This window comes from Pezoporus occidentalis, unplaced genomic scaffold (genome assembly GCF_034315485.1).
Source record: "Pezoporus occidentalis ecotype Australia unplaced genomic scaffold, CSIRO_AGI_Poc_V1 ctg194, whole genome shotgun sequence".
Classification (NCBI taxonomy): domain Eukaryota; kingdom Metazoa; phylum Chordata; class Aves; order Psittaciformes; family Psittacidae; genus Pezoporus; species Pezoporus occidentalis.
The window spans coordinates 103,107-126,355 of NW_026913791.1; the positions used below are offsets into that span (position 1 = coordinate 103,107).

Consider the following 23,249-nt stretch of genomic DNA (forward strand, 5'->3'; position numbering starts at 1 on the left):
TAAGTCATTCTTTTAATGCTTATCCACACCACAGCAACAAGAACAGTAACACTTATCCTTAGCACAGTATCCAAGCCACTGGAACCTCATGTGTTTCAGTCTGTGCCCATTGCCCCTTGTTTTGTCTCAGGGCACCACTGAAAAAAACCTGACTCCATCTTCTCTGCACCCTCCCATCAGATTTCTGTACACATAGATGAGATCCCGTCTGGGCATTCTCTTTTCCAGGCTGAACACTCAAAGCTCTCTCAGGCTTTCCTTGTAGGAAAGATGGACAAGTTCCTTAATCATCTTAGTGACCCTTCGCTGGACTCACTTAAGCAGCTCTATATGTTGTACTGGTGAGCCCAGAACTGGACACAGTAGTCCAGATATGACCTTACCAGTTTTGAGGTGAAAATGAGAGGGGAAAGATGGATACAACATTTTTCCACCTCCAGCCTTCTTTCTTTCTACATATAGGGAAAACACTATCAAAATTCAGGTTTTGGATGTGGATAGAATGGGATCAGTAGAAAGGTTGGTTTCAACACACTGTCAGCATCTGTTGTCGTTTCATTCTTCTTTATTTCTTCACACTTTTTCAAGGGGAGAATGTTCGATTTAGTGTTAGTTATGTTTCACACTTCGTATTTTCATGCCTCTTTTTTGAAAAGTTTTTTACTCTCCCTTCTTAAATATACAATAGGCAAATTGTACAGTCCATTCCAATGATTCTATTTACCATGTTTTCCAACATTTTAAAATCTGTGGAGGAAACTCAGCAATCACAGAATCATAGAATGGTTGGAAGGGTCCTTAATGCTCATCTAGTTCCACCCCCCTGCCACAGTCAGGGACACCTTCCACTACATCAGGTTGCTCAAAGCCCCGTTCAACCTGGCCTTGAACATTGCCTGAGATGGAATGCACAGTAATTGAAGAAATGGAGGATATGGGCTTTTAATACCACAATAATATTCACTCTTTTCTCCTAACCAGAAAAACAACCTCTGTGTATTACAGATTTACTCATATTGCACTTAAAAAGATCTTTGGCTTAGGTACCGTTAAAGTTCCACCACCTTGTTCAGACAAATTGTAAAGCACAGTATGTATATAAACTAGAAAACTGTCTAGAAAGAGGCCATATATACAGAAAATTACCTGGTCTTCAAAGTCAAAATCTGTATAAACAGGATCACCAGAATCCATAATCAGACTGCAATCAAATTCATTTGGCCCTAAAATAGGAAAGAAAATTAGACTTCAGAAATGGATTGGAAATTTTCACTTTATGTGGTAGAACACTATACCATTTCCAGTTGTCTTTGTGTATGCAAAAACTGTTATTGAGGAACCATTCAGATTTGCTGTAGTACCTGAGTGAATGCTGTTCCTTCAACAAAGCCTTCAAAACATCCATAAAAGCTACCACAGACCTTAATAAGGAATGGTTATACTAAATGGTGTATTGCTTCAGCCTAGATTGCAATTTTATTGGGCAGGGTGTTCTGTGTGCCATGACTTGCAATTGTAAAATTGCCACAGGCACCTTGACTCTAGGGAGAATAAAAACCATGTTTAGGAAAGAGAAAGGAAATACTGACTAACTTGTGATTAGCAGATAAGGATCCTAGATTGATGTTGATGGGGGACCAAAACAGCATGCTTCCAGCAGCAATGGTCCCCATTCCTATCCTACCCCTTTTCAAGATGACAGTGTGGCTCTGACCCTTCTCCCCATCATCTCCCTGTAGCAGGATCAGCAAGTCATGCATATTCTTGCACTTGGGATGACAAAGTGCATCAAGGCTTCAGCTGCTGAGAAGCCTTGATCTTACTGAGCTTTACAGTTTAGCTTCAGCAGGTTAAGAGAAATTGGCCTTGGTATTTCAAGAAATCATATGGGGGGTAATCATTGCGAAACCACAATGGGAGGATAAACCACTAATCATCTTTCTACATAAACAAAGGAAAGGTATAGCATGACATATATGCCAGCATTATCTCATTCCTGAGCAAGGAATGTCTCCTGTACTTGCTAGATTGTGAAGCCCTAAACCAAATCCTGTACATGTTCAACACAAATTAAAATATCAATAGGTGTATTTTTCACAGCATTGTTAGAATAACAAAAATACAGTAATGAAACACAGAGATCTAAAAATTGTGACCAGCCAGTAGCCACAGGTGAGTCCAACCACTATCTTCATGTGGGAAGCAACAGGTAACACCAGGGGAAGTGTTAAGATGTGCACTGGTTTGTGCCCTTATGTCCCCAGACCAGCTCAGTGATGAAAAAGAGACTATAGCTCTCTCCCTCCTGAGTTACAGGTGTGTCTATCTGGTATGATGCTCCTGCAAGCACTGGTGGTGAAGATACGTAGTGTTAAGACTATTGCTGACCTGGAGTTTTCTCACCATTGTAGATGTATGCTTCCTGTAACAAGCATTATCAATAACAGATTTTGCAGTTCAATTTGTGCCAGATGCATTTATGTATTATCTGCTTTTGTTTCCTTTTAAAGCTTACATAGTAATAATCTATGTAGTTGGTAAACTAAACATCACAAAGAGAACAGAGAGAAACTGGATGTCACAATGACTAAAACCATAACTGTTTAGTAGAGATGATGATGCAGGGTGTCTTAGTTTGCAATCCATATTACAGTTGCTGCCAAATTAATCTTTGATGCAATCCTAGAATATGCAAGAGATACCAGGGAAAGAGCTGGGTCTACCATCTGCTGGTGGGCTTTGTGTCCCCCCCACTGTTCATGTATACTTTATCAGGTTGCTATAAAAAAAGTAACAGAAATGGATTATACTCTTGCTGCCATCCAATGTCACATGTATATAGGCAGCATGTTCTCTGGCACATACACTTTACGATCTTTAGAAAATACCTGTGTGTAAAAGATACATGCAACCAAATAGATTTACAGCTGCTGAGAGAATATTAATTTTTTGATTTATTTTACACAGCTGACATCTTGCTCTTAACATTGTATCATCGTTGGTAATATAACTAAGCCTTAATCATCACCCGCATTCACCTATCTTGACACATCAATCACTTCTAAAGGCCCTTGCGTGCAAGTATTTGATTAACTATCACTTAACCAGCACGAGCAGTATGTATCCTTAGCTAGAAATGTTAGTATGAAATATGGTGCTGCAAACTTAAATGTAAAGGTCAGGCTGAAAATGAATACTCATGCATAATGTATCTTAAGCAATAAAAGCCATAATGGTTATACAATTTTAATATGGTCAAGCATCTTAAGACCCTTTTTCTTGAACTAGGACACCAATTTCCTTGGGGAAGCATATCTAGGGTATATTCAAGTAAGGTCATGAAAATTGAAAATATATTGCTTTTCTTTCTTTGTTCAATAAAAACTAACAAACTCCATAACCATCTATCACTGAACAGCATACAGACTTCTCTACCCTTCTCAAATTGCCTCAAGACACATCTACCAGAAATTAACTGAAGCAAACGGCTACTCCCAGGGCAAGACAAAATAACAAGGGGACATACAAGAGCACTTGTAAAATCCCTGGTGCAGTTTGAATAAGGATGAGTAGTTTGCTATCCTCCAGCTCAGTTTGTTGTTGGAGGGAGCGTATTTTGTTGAGTTTGGACTAAATCTTCCTAAAACAGGTCTTCTGGGGAAAACAACAGGCTCACTAACTGCTAGTATGTGTGGCAGCAGAAGTGTACCAGAAAGCCACTTTTACTGGGAGTCAGTAATTGTGGTAGGAGGTGAAGCTGCTGAGGAGGCTAAAGCCAAGGGGAAAGTGTTAGGTTTCCGAAGCTCAAGTTCCAATCAGCACCATTTTATATAAAACTTTTGGCAGTGTTTAGCTGTCAAGAGAAACACAAAATATTGGCTTAAGGAAAAGGGCAAGACTGGTGAAAACATTTGGAAGCAAACATGTCCTGCTGCTTTCGGTGAGTCTGAGGGCTGCACATCTGCTCTGACAGCAAAACAGGGGATTGTAAATAAGGCTCATTGCCTTTTCTGAGTAAGTCGTGTTTTTCCTTTGACATGTTGGTGCACTGAGAACTAGGCTATAAAAATATGAATGCTTGCTTACCACTGGAGGAGAGTCTTACAGTCTGAATTGTCCTAATTCCTTTCAAAGGCATGCCCTATTCCACCAGGTAATCTCAGCTCTTAGTTACCTTAGAGCCTTCCTGTGCTTGTATGAACCTATTGCAGCTGATCTAAGTAACTGTCTCAATTTCAAAAAGGGAAACTCAACCACTAAAAAAACCTCAATAGAATTAAGAAACTGCATTGAAAGCTCTCTGCCATGGGGAAATAGCTTGCAAGCAGCTGACCTGAAAAGCCACTCCTGCAACTTAAAATATGCTGCTTCAATTTCACTGCATGCATAGAGTAGAGATAAGGGGAAACCTGGTCATTTTCATGTGCCCTGTGATTTCCCTGGGGGAAAACCAGAGAGGATTTTATTAGGTCCAGTACTGCACAATTAAAAAATAAATCAGTTGGAAATTTTTATTAAATCCTCATTAAATGAATAATCAGCTCTCCAGGGAGGAGCAGGCTGCTGAAAAAAGAAACAGCAGAGCAGCTAGAATGCATTCCTTTCTCTTTTTTTTTTCTTTTTTCTTTTCTTTTCTTTTCTTTTCTTTTCTTTTCTTTTCTTTTCTTTTCTTTTCTTTTCTTTTCTTTTCTTTTCTTTTCTTTTCTTTTTTTCTTTTTCTTTTTTTTTTTTTTTTTTCCCCGGGGTTTCTGCTCTGACACTGAAGGCATCATTCACAAAGATTAGTCTTGCTAGAAACCCAGAGGATCCACTGACACAGCACTGAGGGACGAGTTGAATTAATGGCTGGCTGCAGTTGTACAAGGGTGTGCAGACAAGAGATCCTCCTGCCAGGTCTGACAGTCAGTGAATGACTCCCGTGGAGTCACTTCCTTCACCATGAGGCTGTACTTCTAAATTTTATGCCATATTTTACATATTATTTGCTGCTCCTCAGATGAATTTCACAGGATTAGTTATGGAAAGCTGAGAGGGTATGGCTATTACGGCAAATGTGTGATTCCTACCCCAGAAATGCACCCCGGAGCCCAACGGCATCATGGCCATAAATGTCCCTGGTCCTGTAAAATATTTCAGTGTTCTGAGCCTGGGTGCATGTCACTTTCTCTGAAAGTATCACTTTTCCCACATGCAAATGTCACACATTGCTTTTTCACAGTTCATTAAATTAATTTATACAATGAAACTAAATTGTACCAATCTGTCTAAATTTATCTGCAGTTGATTTAACTTCCCACTACAAGGTATCTATACACCATCATGTGAGTTAATTAAGTCTGCTTCTTGGACCATTTATGTTTTGGCAAATCAGCTAATGTATTTCCAATCCTTGCTTATATTCATTACTTATTTCAAATCCTGATAACAGTTCTATTCAATATGGTTCATTGGCTCAAGTATGCCCATACTGATATTTTAACAACCATAGTATTTGCACTGTTCAACATCGACTGTCATAAAAGTAATCTAAGACTATCCTGTGAAATACGTTGCTTCTCATAATAGCATGTTTAAGCTCAATAAAATAAAAATGTCTTTTTATGTTATAGAACATGCTCTGAAGCACTAACAACTCAATGCATGTTGCATATAAGCACTTGGGCAAGACAAATGCTTAGAAGATAAATTTCAAGTGGAACATAACAGAAATAATTTACTGAAGGACTGATAAGAATTAGAATGGTTACCTTGTAATTTTTCTCTTGGTAAGATGCTTCTAATACAAATTTTATTGCAACCTTACACTCTTGAGTTTCATAACAGGTTGCTCATAGCAACAGTCTTACTATGTCACAGAAGGCAATGAGAAAGTTGTATTTTAATTTATAAAATAGTTTTCTTTCAGTATATATTCTTACATAGTTGATTACAACTGGATTTTACAGGTATAACATATGAATTAGATTGATATGGAGGCATGAAAATATTAGAAATACTGTTTACATTAGCTGCTAGCAACTAAAATATACTATAATAGCACTAATAAAATTAAAAGACAAAAAGTGAGATCAAGGCAATTCTGGAATTGCAACTCTAGAAATTAAATATCTGGTCTCATAGGACCTATAGAAATCCTGTTTCTTGATGGTTGAACTTGATGATCTTAAAGGTCTTTTCCAACCTAAATGATTCTATGATTCTACTTTGAATCTCCTTACTATTATTGGTACTTTGAATCTCCTTACTATTATTGGTACTCAGGTTAGGCACGAATTCAATGATTATGGCATGGCTTCTGATAAAGCTTATAGCTCTCCAGCTATTTAGGCGAGGGATTTATTAAGTAGATCAGATTTTCATGGAACTGACTGAAACTCATCCAGAATCACTACCTTTTTTTTTGCAAACTGTTTACCTTTTGTCAGTCTCTTTGTCAGAGCAGCACCTTTATCCCACTTCTTTCATCTTGCTATTCAGTACTTAGCTCATTTAAGTAGGGAATCAACAGGTATCTATTAATACAATGCTATACATTGTGAATGCCATTTTAGGTTTGAAGTCATTCTCTTGCCTCTAGGAATAAGGCTAAGCAAAAAAGAGGTAAGTGTGCCACCTAGTCTTTATTCTTGCGTGCATCATCACAAAGCTGACCACTAGAAACCTGGGGTTTTAGCTAATACACTTTATATCATTCTCAATCTCCCACCCCGTCTTGTTAATTTGTCTTTTTGTAATTTTGAACTTTATCAAAAACATCCTTACAGGTGGGTTTTGTAGGTTAGCAAGCTTGGAACCCCCTTTCAAATCTTCAAAATATGGCCTAATCATTCTGTCTGAAGCACTTCTCTTTACAGGTATCTTGCTAGCAAAAAAAAGTAATCCCCCCCTTGTCAAAAAAAGACAATAGATGTATTGCTACTATGAGACCACATTGTGCTTCATCAATTCCTTCTTCCTTAGCAGCTCCCAGATGATTGTTCACGATTACAAATACCTGGAACTACCCTGTCTGCCAAATTGTTGTAGATGAGTTTTACCTTAAACAGGGGGGAGATCACATACATGATTTTTTTTACTACATATATCTAATTTTTGTTTTAATAAAGCTTGTAAATTTTTTAGGAAAATATTTCACTTAAAATTTCTTTTTCTTTTTGTATGCTGTTTCTGGAGACGTTTATAACCTCATCTACCTATATAACCCTCATGGTCTACTTGGAAAGCAGCCAGGGATGCAATCTGTAAAAAGAAAAAGTTGTGAAGTTACCAAGGAACATTTTACTGTTCCCCTCAAGGAAAATATCTGACAGATGTTACAGATTTTCATTGCTTTGATTTTTAGCTTCAATTCTTTTGCAGTCTTTTGTCCCTCAAAGGCTTTTACTTTGAAGACATTCAAGCCTCAGTAAGCACAAATAATAAATATATAAATAAATAACACTCCCAAATATATGACTAATATTCACACATAGCTTCAGAATCAGTACCAATTATTAGGGAGGAAGTACCATTAGTCTCATAGGACTGGTTTTATGGTGAAGACTGAGGTATCACCTGAAACTGAAACTGCTGACAACTGGGACTGATCAACTTGCAAAGATTTTGTATTAATAATATAGTTGTTTAGTGGACTATCTATAGTATCTTAAGGTGAACTTGTAGATAAACAAGATGTTAGGTGGGTTGTATGACGCTTCCAAGTGTAATGATACTTTTTTGCCCTTAATTATGCAATTGTTTGAGAGTGGTCAAGACTTTGCTACAGTACATACACACATACTTGAATATGAAAAAGGCATCCCACCAACGTCAAATGCAATATAAAAAGGTAGTTCTTTAAATCTTACTTAACTCACCTGTTGCAGCCTCTTTGTTTGCAAATAGTTTATTCTCAACTGCTGAACTTATGTCAAAGAACACTTCTTCTTCATCTCTGTCTGCATCAAACTTAAAAAAAAAAAAAAAGTTGGTAATCAGACACTGCTTGCTACTTGGCTATGTTTTACAGAAATATGATTTTATTAAATTAAAGGACATTAAATACAGTTGCTCTGGATTTTTTCTTATTTCTTGAATTGAGGCCAGGTACATCACTGTGGAAAAAATGGAATACGGTAATCTCAAATTACAGGAGCAAGCAAATAACGGTCACAGCAGATGACTATTTTCAATCTTTCTGTTTTAGGATGTGGAATGAACCCCAGGGCAAAAAACATTAGATTAGTGCTTCCAAACTCATGAACTTCAGTGGGCTTTTTCTTCAAGTCGGATACTGTTGTGCACCTCTGCAGATATCTTGCCAATACCCACCTGCCATGGTAAAGATAATAGGCAAGAGGAAAAGCCATGGAGAAAGAGGTTTAAATCCTAATAGGACCTTTGCTGGAGATGCTAACTTTTATATAGATGAAGTTATTTTCCAAGTATCTCTAATACAGTGTGATACTTAATTTTAGATACTGAGCTGCTTGTCCAACACCCACCATTGCAAAATCAGTATCACGCTTTGCCTTATGATGATTTATGTGTTATCTCTATTACTTAAGCTTTTTTGTCACTGGTAATGAGATTTGCTTTCTTATGGAATTTTCCATCAGCATCTCAAGGTAAACTCAGAGGCAAATATCAGCCCAAGAGTTTAAAGTGGCAGATGCCAGAAAATAGTGGAAAAATAGGGAAATAATATCAAAAAGACAAGAAGGATTCTACAAATTGCATCTTTGTGAACAAAAGAAAATAGAAGCTTGTTGGACACCAGAGAGTGCGGCAACCATTGTAGAAATTTTGCTGTGAAATAAGCTTAACTTCAACACCTGTGTGCTCAAATCTTCATTGGTATTAGTCACAATTTAAATCTTTATGGTTTTAATATTTAGCTTTATGCTTAGCTCAGCCCTAGACTTCATTACTATCATAGGTAAGTCTCTATAATCATCAATACAGAGAATTTTCTGACTGGCTTTTCGAATTGAGTTTCTGGCTCTGACCCTGAGGACCACTAGGAAGTTCATCTTGTGATGTGGGTAGACATTTATCTGTTCTTGAGGAGTTCTTTAGTCATTCACTGTTACTCAAAACTCAAAGCCTTATTTTTTATTTATAAAGCAGAAATTTGTGTTTATCTGATAGAAGGTTTACATCTTAACTTGTGTCAAAACTGGGGCTTGTGGAAGAACATGTCTTAAAGTTGTTGGGCTACTGTTAAGAAATTTATTATCCATGCACGACGAGCAGCTTTGAAATTTCCTTGTTGATGTCCTGGGTTCAGCAGTAGCAGTCATTTTTCTCTTTTAAAAAAAGAGTATTGATCTTTGCATTAGCCTGTGCCTGAGGAAGTGTGGGGATATGCGTTTCTGTCACTTCCCAGCAAAAAATGTACATGTTTCATTAGATATGGTAGGGAAGACTTATCATAAAATACAATGTTTGTGGGTATGTGTACACATAAAACCCAGTAAATTGTAATTGGGTTGTGTCTGATTGTTACTGTGTAGGTCACACCACACTTGGAGAGATGACAGGTTTGCTTTCTCATTAGTACCATTCCTCTGAATAATCCAGTTTACCATGAAAAAAAAACACATGATCAATCTCAAAACGTTCTGAAGATTCCAAGAATTTGAAACATCGACTTCCCCCATTCAAAGAACACCAGCTGTGCTTCAGTACTCTGAAAATCTGGGTTTTGTAATGAAAGCCTGTATTGTCACCCAAAGAAAACCAATTATTTGAAGCTTGCACATAGACTCAGTTTTCCCCTCACAAAATGAGAATTGTAATACCCTGAGCCACAGGAAGACAGGGCAGCTTTCAAAGGGAAATTATTTTTGAAAGAAACAAAGTAACCATGTGAGTTCTGTACTTCACCAAATTGCTAAACATTTCAAAATGAAATCCTTGTGATAATTATTGGAGGCTTGAATGAAACATAAAAGGTACTCAAACAACCCTATTCACAAAGAACAAACAGCAATAAAACCTGTATTTTTAGTAGACCATGTCTATAAATCAATAGGTTCCTTTCCCTCTGAAAACAAATCCCAACTTCAAAACATAGCTCTTGGCAACTGAATTATCTACTGTATCTTTATGGATGGCTTAGTTCAATTATAGTCAAGGCCTATGTTTTATAGAAATATGATTCTATTAATCATGCCAGTGAAAGCACTTGCAAAACACAAGACACCAACTGTATTGCTACCTGAATTGATATCATCTTTACCAGTGATACAGGAAGAAGCAAAGTACCTCTTCCCTGTGAGGTCAATGGGGTTTCAGGTTTGAGCTCTCTCTAGTGTTTACCTCAATGAGGCACTAATGACGGTTTTGTACTTCACTGTGTCTATTTTGTTGGACTGGGAAAGATGAGGGAGACCTCTGAGGACAAGAGAATCATATTAATTTACAAGCCAGCCTAAATCTCTGAGCCAAGAAAGGCTTCATAAACCTTTCTGAAGAACATTTGGGGGCTATGCTTGGTAAGAATCCAGTAAAGTCTTTTGCCTGCCCAACACAGACATGTGGAAGCTGCTGGGCAGCAATCTCCACATCACTTCTGTGAGTGGTCCTGCTTTCAAGATTTATCTCCCTATGACAAAGGAAAGTGGGGGCTTTTTCTACCTTCTCTATCCTCAGTCAGTTCAGTAATGGTGTTTCTGTGGGAGAAAGAGGTAATAAAGCATCATTTGGGAGGATGTGAATTTAACAACACCCACACGCTGTAGTTACACCACATACTGTTCTGCTTCCACCTGGTTTGGAGGAACACATCCCAAGGATTAACGCAGGAACAAGAACAGATCTCTGAATCATAGAATGGTTATGGTTGGAAAGGACCTTAAGATTATCTAAGATTTCCTTTTAGCTGATTTTCAGCTAGTTTTGCTTTACTCTGACATCATGGTAAGTAAAGAAATTACCAGTAGAAGTCATGTACCTCAGTATATATTGATTTTATATTTTTTTAAATAAATGGTGACTGCAAGAATAATGGGTTTTCTGGAAAGTTTATCCCAGTTTCATGTGAACATAGTTGAATTGGAGGATTTGATGCTGGCACAGTTATATCTCAAAATGATGGAAAATATTTTCTAGATCTGTGCTGTAAATAATTCTAGGGAATAATAATTCTAGGGAAAGTAAATAGTTCTAGGGAAAGCAGGTTTTACTTGCTGCTCTCAGAGAGAAAATGGTTAGTGTTTCTAAATAAGCACCCAACAAATCCCAGCCAACAGAAGGAGCTTCACAGAAAAGTACCTGAGTTGTTGAACACTGTGAATCTCACTGGTCAATGACGATAAATGGAGGTTTGGTAATACCAAATATACCTCTGTATATATTGGTTTCTTTTGTTGGGTGTTTTTTTTTTTTTTTAAATAAACCTAGCTTTTTCCTCATGTGTATTCAGGGGAAGCATCAAGGAAACTGCAGTTAACTAGAATTTTGGGTGAGGGTGAAGTGAATCAGCTCGGCACTGCCCCCTGAAGACTGATTCAGCCCTAATGCCACTGCTAGTCTCTGCAGGTGGTTTATCCAAAATGACAGCCCCAAAATAAAGGGAGATCATTATAGTCGTTCAAATTAGAGCACAGGAAAACCAGAAAGAAGTCCGCTTGCAGCAGACTCAAAGAGAGCTCTTCTTTGTGCACTTTTAAATAAAGTTAGAATAGGAGAAAGCACAGTCGTCCGTCCCCCCCCCAGGCAAATAGGTGCAGTTAAATAACATTGGCAACAAAAGATAACAATGTCCTCTATTTTAGAACATGACGAATGTCAATGAAAATAAAATAAACCATGTCCAAATTAAAATAATGGCATTGGGCTGATTGCTCTATGGTAATATTCTCATCCACCTCAAAATCAAATATGATTACAGGAATTGGATGATGAATGCTCTATTTGCTCTCTTTGCTGGCAAAGATTCCAACAATAACTGCAATTCATACATGTCTTGAGCATTTTCCTAGTCATTGAAACATGTCACATATAGAAATGCCCTAAATATTGTACATTTAAAGGTACAGGTGACCTGATTATTAGACCCACTTGCTGCAAGGTGGTCTTTCGACCTCTTGGACTTGCCTCAGTAGAAAGTTATTTGTCACTGGTCTTCAAGAGCAGGAGTAAGCACAGACTGCTAAGTCTCTGACCACTGTAGTCAATGCTGGTCAGGAGAAAAAACCAAAGGAGTTGCTTTGAGTTTTATTTAAGTCACTTCCTCAGGTAGAGACCTTCCTGTGGTGCTTGACTGATCTTTGGCTGTGGAAAACAGGCCATCAGACCTCCAGTCATATAAATAGGTTAAGAGATTTATTTTTTTTTTCTGTTAGACAAAGCAATGTCTCTGAAGGGAGATTTATAGTGCACAATTAAGTGAACAGGAGTCGGGTTGTGCTGCTTAGTCAGGGGGTCTAATTAGATGTAGGAACAGGAGTGCTGAATGTAAGCCAAGTGATAATGACATCAAGGTGTTTGGCACAGGGGTGATAGCTCCTGGATGCTCAGAGCACTGCTAGTATCGACAGCTGATAAACTGGAGGGAATTCCAGATGGGCTGTGAGAATGATTCCTTGCCTACCATGTCTAATAAGGGAAGAATTAGAGCTGAGATCAGAGAACACTGAAAAATATGTTTCCTGTAGCTTTCTATGGGAAAGAGAAATTTTAGAAGTTGTTATATGAAGCAGACAGAATTGTAATATGCAAGGATGAAAACAAGTGAGTCAAATTCAGAATTGAAGCAAGCAGCAAAATTTATTCCCATGTCAGTTTCTTTACTGCTTAATTAACCATAATTGGCAACGGATTCCCCATGAATTTAAAAATTTACATACTGTTCCTAAAAAGAATTGATTAGAGTCTGCAGTTTAAAAATTGCTCTATATAGCCTTAGCTGTCACTTCTAACTTTATAATCATTAAGCAGCTATATGCGGAAGTGAAAACAATTATTGTTTAGGAAGTGGAGAAATCATCCATATATTGTTATCTGAAACAGAGGAGGGTGTGACACAAAAACTTGTGTCACAGTTATCCCATGCTTTTGAAACAGATAGCTAGTTTAGAAGTCTGATTGTACCACTGTCAGAGTGCTGGTAGTTTTTGGTGGAAAAGGTGACAATCCTTTAGGTGGTAACATAAAGAGACTCATAAGATTGAGCAAGTTATAATGATTTTTATGTGCTAGTAGCTAAAACTGTGACAAGAACAACTCACTGTTTTTATTCAGACTAGTTTAGGCAAGGGTTTGTTTCTGAAGTGAAAACATGAAATAAGAAATAGTTTTATTTTAACCTTGGTAATACTAAAAAGTGAAGTGAGACACATTTACGTATAGAAGTGCTGCTTTGATTCCCAGACACCCACATAGAAATGCTTTTATTAATGTTGCTCCATCCCTGATTTGCTTCTCTTAATAATTACAAGCTAACTGACTGGTGCAGTTACTGCTACAGAACTGCCCAGGGAAGTTGTGAATGCTCCATCTCTGGTGGTGTTCAAGGCCAGGTTGGACAGAGCCTTGGGTGACATGGTTTAGTGTGAGGTTTCCCTGCTCATGGCAGGGGGGTTGGAACTAGATGATCTTAAGGTCCTTTCCAACCCTAACTATTCTATGATTCTATGATTCTAACTGTGGAAAAAGGAATTAAAAAAAAATCAGCAATATGGGAAAACAGTAAAAATATGTGAAGAAAAATGCATAAGGTAGGGTAATAACCATTGGAAAGGGAGGACAGGAAAAAAGAGACGAAGGCTTGTATAGGAAAAATAATAGAGAGGGACTGAGGAATGAAGCTGTAATGTGCAGGCTGGGAACTCAGGGAACATTTCCCTATTATAAAGTACTCACAGAATCACAGAACGGTTTGGGTTGGAAAAGACGTTAAGATCATCTAGTTCCAACCCCCTGAAAAAAAACCCTCTGGGGGAGCCGCAGGCAGTAGGATGCAGCTCCCCACCACCCTGCCATGAGCAACGCTGCCCCAGTGAGCAGCCCCAGCCCCTGCCCCAACTTTTAACAGTACTATTTAAGAAAAAACAAACCAAAAGCAAAACAGAAACAAAAAACCTCCAAAACGCCATAAAATGGGAGGAGGGGACACAGGGAAGACATATTTCTCTGTAATCCATTCCTTTAGTTCTAATATTTTCTATCTTTTGTATCAAATACTCTGAGATCTCAGATTAATTTTTTATAAGATCTTGTATCATGTACAGAAGAAAATCTACAACTGAAATTACACTAGAGCTTACCAGTGATTAATAAAAAATTATGCAATTAGGAGAAGTCATAAATTTGTATTGCACAGAAATTTAGAAAAGAAACCAGAGATTTTATCACCATCAATATGACCTGAAGGAATACTCCAGGTTATCTAAAATAAACCAATTAGCACCTTATTTTTTACCACAGAAGTTCCAACAGGATTCACAAATCATTGCAGAGTCCCCATGGTTTATCATTAGAGTTTCTCAAGTTCCGTTTGTCAACTGTCTATTGCTACAAGCGCTACTTCTAAACAAGTGTGAGGCTGAATGTTCACCAGCTCTGAGTGGAGCTGATAGTTCTGTAGGGGCTGCTGCTAGTTGTTTATCCCAACCTTATTTACTCAAAATCTGAAGCCACTAACTATGTAATTTTTGAACACACATGGACAGAATCCAGTGTGGTAACAAAAAATTAAAATTGAACCATCCAATTCAAGTAATATCTTCTAATAGCATTAGTGAGAACTGAAATGACCCTCAGAAGAGTAAATAAGCAGTTATAATGGAAACTACCAGCTAACTGCTTTATATACTTCAAAATGTGAAAATACAAACCTGCACACACATATGCACAGACAAATCAAACCTGCTCTGCTTCTCTAGAAACGAAAAGATGGACCCTGAATAGATTTAGGGATTTTGTTATTGCTGACATGAAATGCAAAAATTACATCTGATTCTGGCTCACTCCCACATTAGTACAGAAGAAGACATCTTGGGACACTTGTTCCATTGCTAATCGTCACCCTGTTCTATTAATTTGGCAGTAAATAGACAATGCAGTTACCACAAAAGAGAGGCTTTGGGGTTTTTTCCTCTTAAATTTATTTTCTATTATTTCATACTAAACTCAGGAACTTAGTGCCATGACATACAAGTATGAAGATGTTCTGATAGTTTCATTCCCTTCACAGTAAAACTCGGTTAAGCCAACTTGTGTATGGAACTCATGATATGAGCTCTATGATACCAAGTAAATGGTACGTCTTATCCAAAGAAACAGTAAGAAGCAGAAGTAATAGTCCATCTTTGTAGGTTTATGTGGAGTAATAGCTTTTGATAGGCAGAAAGAGGGGCAAGTTCTATCTTTATGCTGTGATGATGTTGCGCAACACCCTGACCTATCAGTTTTCAGCTATTAAAAATTAGTGTCTTGGGCAACGTGGTGGTGAGAGTTGATGGGACACTGCAATTATGACTCTTGTAGAGCAGGAAATCAGCAAACTGAAGGACAGCCAGATGTGATTGGGGGTGACAGCAGAAATCGATTATTTGGTGGCATGGTAGGTAAAAAAGTAATGAACTGGGAAGAAAGCAATTACTTGTTTGGTAGAGAAGCTGATGGAGAGAGTGGTGCCACGGGGTGGTTTTAGAACTTCCATATTTTTCATGATACTAAGATGCAAAATTTTTCTGTCTGAGCAGATATTTAAGAGCACTGGCTGGTTATTTTTTTTTCCCAATAAGGATATTAATCTGCATAGTTGGTGACTATTATGTGGAAAGCAAATATATTGCTGTTTTATTTCTGAAATAATTTTTGCATCACGTTTTCTGTTTCCTTAGAGGAGCTGTGAGTTTCCAACAGGCATTGTCCTCCACTACAGTTTTATCTCTTTTAAATTTTTTAAGCTGACATCAGTTTAACATAATAATAAACAATTCACGATGTTTCAGCTATTTCTCTACACTACTATGGCCCCTACAATAAATATTCTTTTTCTTTCTGAAGCTGACATCAGGAATCAGAACTGAATTAGGCACCATATGCATTAGTTCACATAGTATTTAAGGGGCATGATTTGTATGTATTTCTTCTGGGTTATCTGACTTGTCAACTTCTAGGACTAACTTTTCAAGCTATAAATATAGCCAACATCTTTTACATATGAACTCTCCATGCATATCCACTTTTCATAGATTGAAAATTTGCTCCTTAACATGTATTACATCTGTCCAGCAGCTCCTATACTAAAGTCAGCTATATTAATAATTTTTGAAGATTAATTAAAAACAGGGGATGCTTTAGCACATACATATATAGAGACATTTTCTACCTTGAAAGCACAAACACACTTTCTTATTTTTAAAAATATGCATTCCACTGTTGGAGTAATTTTCGCTACGTGTTTGCTTTTTAAAGGGAATTCATAGAATCACAGAATTGCCTTTAGAGGCAAATGGTATTACAAAAATCCAGAACAGTCATGTCAAGCATCAAGACAGATCACTGCTGGAGAGCTTGAATAGAAAACTGAATTACAGTCTGAGTTAGGAGATGCTCCATGATTTATTTGTCACTCAGTTCCTGTAGAACCCAGGAAAACACTCAGCCTGAAGGAAAGATCATCTTACTCTGGCCACCACTGGGACTAGAATAAATGATTTGATTTTTTACTTTAATGCACTTAACCCTCCAGGAAAGGAAAGACATTAGTGCTTACAGAAAGTCAGGTATGATTAGATGCTGTCCAAATCCTCATACAGCTTTAATAGCCCTCCGTGTCTTAGCTCGCAATAGCCATTCCTTCCTCTTACATTATTGGAGCTCACAGTGACACTGCAGATGACGAAGAAATAATGTAAAATTCAGTATTTCGAAACCCAGGCAAAGGGAAGAACAGCATAAACAAGTCTCATGGAGCTCAGTCAATAACAGCTGTAGTTGTCTGTTTGCTATCTTCAGCGGTATTACAGGAAGATCTAGAACTACTCAACTCTTCCCCAGATACTTTTGTTTTTTTCATTCTACAGCAATAATGCTTGTCCTCCAGTAAGGTTTTTTTCCTAGGAAGGCTTCTGATGGAGCTTGGATGTGTCCTTGTTCTTCAGAAGTTCCTGGGAGCTCACCCTATTTCATGTAAAACAGGAGACTCTTTGGGAATAAACCAGTTAAGGTCTGCTTGCTACACTGTAATTCCACTATTTCCTCCAGTACCATATGAGATATTCCCATTCCCAGAGCACCCAGTTCAGTGAAATAGCTCATCACTAATATGTTCAAATAAACACTTTTCTCAATCCCTTTAGTTTTTAATATTGAGCGCAACAGTATTTCCCAAAGGGAATGAGCCCTAAAGCTTCAAGAGATTAACGAATACGTTTGTGTGTAGAAAGATGTTTTCCTGAATGACATATAAAAAATACCTGTTTTCTATTGCCTGTATTGCTCTCGGAGCTTCTGTGTCACTGTGCCTTTTGTTTAAAACAAAACCAAACTGTTTTCTAGTATCAGCTCCCACAGCATATACAGATCGCAGGTGGGCACCCCAAATAAATATATAGGAACACTGGTTTCCCAGGGAAGGTCCATACAACCAACAACTGTAATTCAAATACGGCAACTAAAATACATTTTAGACAAACTTGGAAAAAAAAACATTTCTTCCTATAAATATTATTTTCTTCCCGTGATAACCTGCACTCTGCTTCAATGAAAAGCATTGATACTGCTGCCAAATACAAGTATTTTGTTTTCAAGATCAATAGCACTTCTACTTTTGACTTTTGTGGCAGAGCTTCTGAATGAAAAAATAGTAAAATATTGTAGGTTAGTCTTTTACCATTAGATGATGTCATAACAACTATTACCAAAAATATGACTTTTGGCTGTGTCTCATCACAGTTCAGCTACCAAATGAAGGCTAACATGAAAAGTCCTGAGTTAATTTCTGCTGCAAATGTAATTAGTTAATAAAGCATGAGAACTAGTGACTCGGATGCAAGAACACGCATGGGGTATACTATAGGCTTAAACATTAGCTGTTGTGGGGTTCTCATATGCAAAATCTGTATTTAATTCAGGAAATAATTTGGTATTTGTAGGTGTCTGAAACCTTAGCAATATCCGTAATTTCATCTGCAATAGTTGAATTTCAAATTGTAAGAAGCAGAACATTTGAAAATTATTAGCTTTTCCTGTTTTTTTTCTTCCTACAGCAGGGGCAGGTTGGAACTAGATGATTTTAAGGTCCTTTCCAACCCAAACCATTCTATGATCCTATGTTTCTATGCTCCTTGGAAGACAAAAATATATTTTCCTTGACAGATAAACAGTTCCTGAGTATTTAAATAAATTCTGACCCAGGATAAGCAGTGTTTCCAGTGGTGGTCTCTAGGTTAATAAACTTTGTAAATGGCATTGGAATAATAGTATTCAGCAAATGTCAGTTTGAGTTCAGGATGGGCTCACAAAACCAACTCCCAGTTGTACTGCCTCAGGAAGGACATGAGTTTGTTTCCTGCAGCAAGAAGTGAGAGCACTGCTATTTTAATATCTGTACCAGAAAGTTCTGTTTATCTGTCTAAATTATTGGAGCATGTTGTTTCAGAGCACAAAGGAGACTATTTGGTTTATAAATGAAAGCTGGCAAGCTACGGAGATAGTGACAGGAACTATTGCTTTAGTCATCATGGAATATGACATTCTTGCATCTAGCGTGTATTTTCTGGAACCAAATGTAGGACAAAATCCCACGTGATTATGTAGGCAGAAAACATTTTTTAAATATCATAAAAAAGTGGATGAAGTGGAACTGATTGACATAATTTATTTAACTTTTCAAAAGCTTTTGACAATATTTCTACTCAGAAGCTATTAAATAAAACATAATTTTAGGGAAGCACTGAATAATATAATGGGAAATGTCCAAGGGATATGTTGTCAACTATGAGTCCAGAGAATGACAACTATACTGATGAAGCAAATAGTACAAATCATAAAACAAGGGCAGCTCACCCTGACTCGGGAAGTAAAGTCTGAAGAGGGACAAGAATATTTTCCGAAAATGTCTGTAATGTGACAATAGTGGCTGTCCTCTACATGCCTGTGAAAAGAAGTCCCTCTGCAGATTTCTTGTCAGCCCCTTTAACTACTGGAAGCTGCTCCGAGGTCTCCCTAGAGCCTTCTCTTCTCCAGCTGAACAACCCCAATTCTCTCAGCCTGCCTTCATAGGAGAGGTGCTCCAGCCCACCGAGCATCTTTGTGGCCACCTCCCTTGACCTGCTGGTCATGCTCCTTTTGATGCAGCCCAGGACATGGCTTTCTGGGCTGCGAGCACACACTGCTGGGTCATGTTGAGCTTCTCATCAACCAACATCCCCAGGTCATCCTTCTCCTCAGGGCTGCTCTCAACCCATCCTTGCTCAGCCTGTATTTGTGCTTGGGATTGTCCTTACTGTATAGTTTCAATTCAATTGATACTAGGCTTAAAGATACCTTCTATTGCATTTTTTTCCTGTTTAAGATTCTAATTAAACAAAAGGCATTCAAGAAAATGAAGACTTCTTTACCTTTGCAGTGAAATTATTTAAAGTGGGGGAAAAATGACAATGTGAATACAACTGGGTATTTTGCTTACAAAAGAGATTGTGCGGGATTTTAGATTCCCACACTCATGTTGTTTGGTTTAAGCTGTAGTGAAGTAGAAACCAAAGTCTTTTTAAATATTATTCTCTGTAACTTTTTAAAATTCTGAATGAGATGATAATGGATAATCTGACTGTAAACATCTTTTTAAACAGAAAACCCAGATGATCTTAAGCCTAAACCTTAGGTCAGGTTTCTGGCCTGAACTCAGTTTTCTGACATGCTTTGGCTACCTGTCGCATTTTTAAGTAATATATTATATGGCATTACACATTTGTCAAATTCAGTTGGTGGGTCTCACCCCTAATTAATAATCATTAATACAATTCCCTCCGTTTGCATATCATAAAACTTACTAGATCTTTGAACTCTTATGGAGTATTATATCAAAGGTAAATTATTTTTTCATTCTAAGGAGCATGATCTTCTCCAGGGGGCATAATAAATATCAAGCAAGAAGTATCAATAGTAAGACTCCCTCTAAGAGTGGACTTGTTACAATTTATACAACAAAGGCAAGATTTGCAGAGTTTTCATTCAGATATGCTAGCTCTTAAGACTAGTTTTCAAAATCTTAAGTTAAAAAAAATGCTTGCATTCTATGCAGTCATTACAACTAAGAAGGAAAGGGAAAATTTCCTTCTACCTGGAGTATACTGTTCAAGCTCACAGAAACTGTTGGAAGTCACTATCCAAATTTCCAGAGAACTGCAATCTTATTTAATTCTATTAGTTTTCAGAGTAGTTTACACTGTAAAAGGAGAAAAAGAATTTAAAGGTAGATCCTAATTCTTTGTAAAGCTTACTCTATTAAAATTCTGCCAAAGGATTAGGGGAACTAACTGCTTCCTCTAGCATGGACAGTCTGCAGAGAGCCCATTTCTATATACTGATTCTACAAGCAATCAATTTTGCCGACACCAATTTTTAAGCAATTCCCTGATGTTAACTCAACACTCTATTACCTCATGTAATGAAGATCCTGAGTATTTGCCTGTGATTTAATTTACAAATGTTTTCCTACAAACCCTTCTCTAAGGTGTACAACTTTTATAAGTGCACAGTCACTGAGGTAGAGAATGACTCGCTTTCTGTAATTATGTCCCATCCTTATTCTATTATTTGTCCTTATTCATCCCCAAGCAAATCATATATTTGAAAAAGGTTGGAGTTAGGTCTTGTTTTATACCTCAAATATCAGCCATTTTCTAGTAAATCTTTTTTCAGAGCACTTTTTTTTTTAAATCAGCAAAGTTCACTGCTCTTGTGCAGTTCATGGGAAAAAGGGAATTCTGCAATCTTTTTGAACTCTGCTTAAAGTAAAAAGAGCAACCGTGACCTTTAACTTAAAGAATAATTCATATTTACAAGGTATGTTATTAGAATGGGGTTATAACAAATTGTTGTGCACCTTCACAAGAAGCTATTAAATAAACTCTACGTAATGTTCTCTCTAACATAACTGGTTGTTAAGCTAAAGGTGTTAGTACCCCCTTAGTTTCTTTCCAAGAAACACTGGCATGGTTTCTGTTACCAAGTCATAACCTAACTTATGACAGAATATCCAGGCATGTTTAATTTATTCTGTATTACACTCACCCTACTAAATTTAGTGATTTTTCTGAGTGGTCTCCTGGCTGTAGTTTAAGAATATAATGAATAGTTCTTAAACCCAAACTCATTTCAGAAACCACATGGCTCCTGACCCTCTTTCTAAAGTTCAAGAGATAGGAGAGAACATGAATTGCATAAATGAAGAAAAGCCTCTGTTCATGGTACTGGAATTGAGCTCATTTGTGTCTTACACCCCATGAACAAGGTTAGAGATGAAAGCACAAAGGATGCACAAAACCTGTAATGGCTGTTACAGCAGACTGAGGTGACATACCTACCATGAAGGACAGCAGAGATAATGTTCTTGTAAAAGAAACAAAACAAGCTGTGTTGGCTTTATGTGTATCAGTATTATTTAGAATTTTATGTGGTGAAATTCTTACTATAAGGTGGAGACACGAAGAGGATTACTGGATTTCTTTTTCAGTGTATTAAGGAATGATAAATTTAATAAGCAACTTGACTACAAATAGTGTTGCCCACATTCTAGGTTCCCTTTTTGTAATTGCTCTGCATTTGTACAGAAGTCTGTTCTTTCCAGTAGAGCAGACCAAAAAACCACAGAAAGCAGGACGCAGCAGGAAACTAGTAAAAAGTATGTTTTTTAATGGCATCTTGCAGTGGTAGGAGAGGGTGATGACCTCAGCATTACAAAACCCGTATTATTACCAAATGACAATGGATGGTAGAATGTAAGAAATGACAAGACTTGACTTGCTAGACAGAGCAAAGAATTTTAAAATACTGGTATTTAAAACATGAATGTGAAGTTTCAATTTGACATTCTATTTAAGGACGGGAGGAAAAATCCAGTGAAGGACATAATGAAACAATGTTAAGATTTGCCTAAAACCAATGTACTGTTAGCAATTACATTTTTAACAAAATGGATCAAGAGGTAACATATGTCTGACCAACCCTAGATATAGAAATCATATCAAATTACAGTGAAAAGATGCCACATTTCACACATTAAGTCCTCTGCTATACTGTGATTGGCATGAATGACCATGCGGTTGGAATAAAAAGAGATTAATCATTGAGAATGGAGACAACAGTTCTTTTGTCATGGAAAATTACAATGATAATTGGGATTGCAGCATTATAGTCACATCTTGTGAGGTTATAGTCACATCTTGTGAGGCTTCTTTTCCCATTTTAAGTAGATTACTGGATTGCAGAATGTGACATGGTGACAACAAAGTGAACATATATTCAGTGGCCATTAATGAAACAAACTGCAGCCCTATATCAGATGGAAAGGTACAAATGTTAACCCTGGGAGTAGAAAGGATAATAACTGTGCAAGAGAATAAGGAAACATACTTAGTTATGGAAACATACTTAGTTATAGCAAAGACAAACTGTGGAGGATTCACAAGGGAGTCTTTACCAAGAACCAAGTATCAGTGAATTTTAGAAGAAAGGATTTATTAATTCAGTGAAGTGCTGAGTTCACACAATTGTGGTGTTTCCTAGATCTGAAATATTTCATACAGTTTTTCAAAGCTCTGTTTGGTTGTATTAGAAAAAAAAAAAAGAAAAATTCTCCAAAGAGCTATTAGAAACATTCTAAAGGATATTCTGCAAGGGGGGAGGTTAAGAGAAAGCTATTTTTCTCACTGTAATACTGTCTAGTGTGGTGTATTCCCTGAGTCAGAACGGATGAGTGGCTTTTTCAGCACTCTCAGTTCTCCACCAAGAGTGTAGCTGTGTATAACCCTGTCCTGTTACACCTAAATGCTGAAACATGACTCCAGAATGCTAGAGAAAAATGCCAGAACAGATCCAGCAGTTTAATTGCATCAGACTTCCTGCTGACAGTCTGAGCGTTTCTTCTCCATTTTGACACTTAAAACGGCTTCCATCAATACAATATCCATGGTATTCACAAATGTGAATGAATTCAGTTTTATGATGCATTTCAAAGTAAAAAGTGTAATCTTTTATGTTGCTCCTCTCTTACATGCAGTATATCTACAGGAAAGGAGTAACAGGAG

The 23,249-nt window shown here is 37.3% G+C and overlaps 1 protein-coding gene across 1 annotated transcript in view; it reads right to left on the reverse strand.

Annotated features, from left to right (window-relative positions):
- Positions 1–23,249, reverse strand: part of AK5 (adenylate kinase 5) — a 90,240-nt gene that overhangs the window by 37,222 nt on the left and 29,769 nt on the right. The window contains exons 7-8 of the mRNA XM_062617228.1: positions 7,857–7,947; positions 1,147–1,223 (exon numbers count right to left, since the gene is read on the reverse strand). Of these exons, the coding sequence (XP_062473212.1) occupies positions 1,147–1,223; positions 7,857–7,947 (168 nt within the window). The remainder of the gene's footprint in view (positions 1–1,146; positions 1,224–7,856; positions 7,948–23,249) is intronic.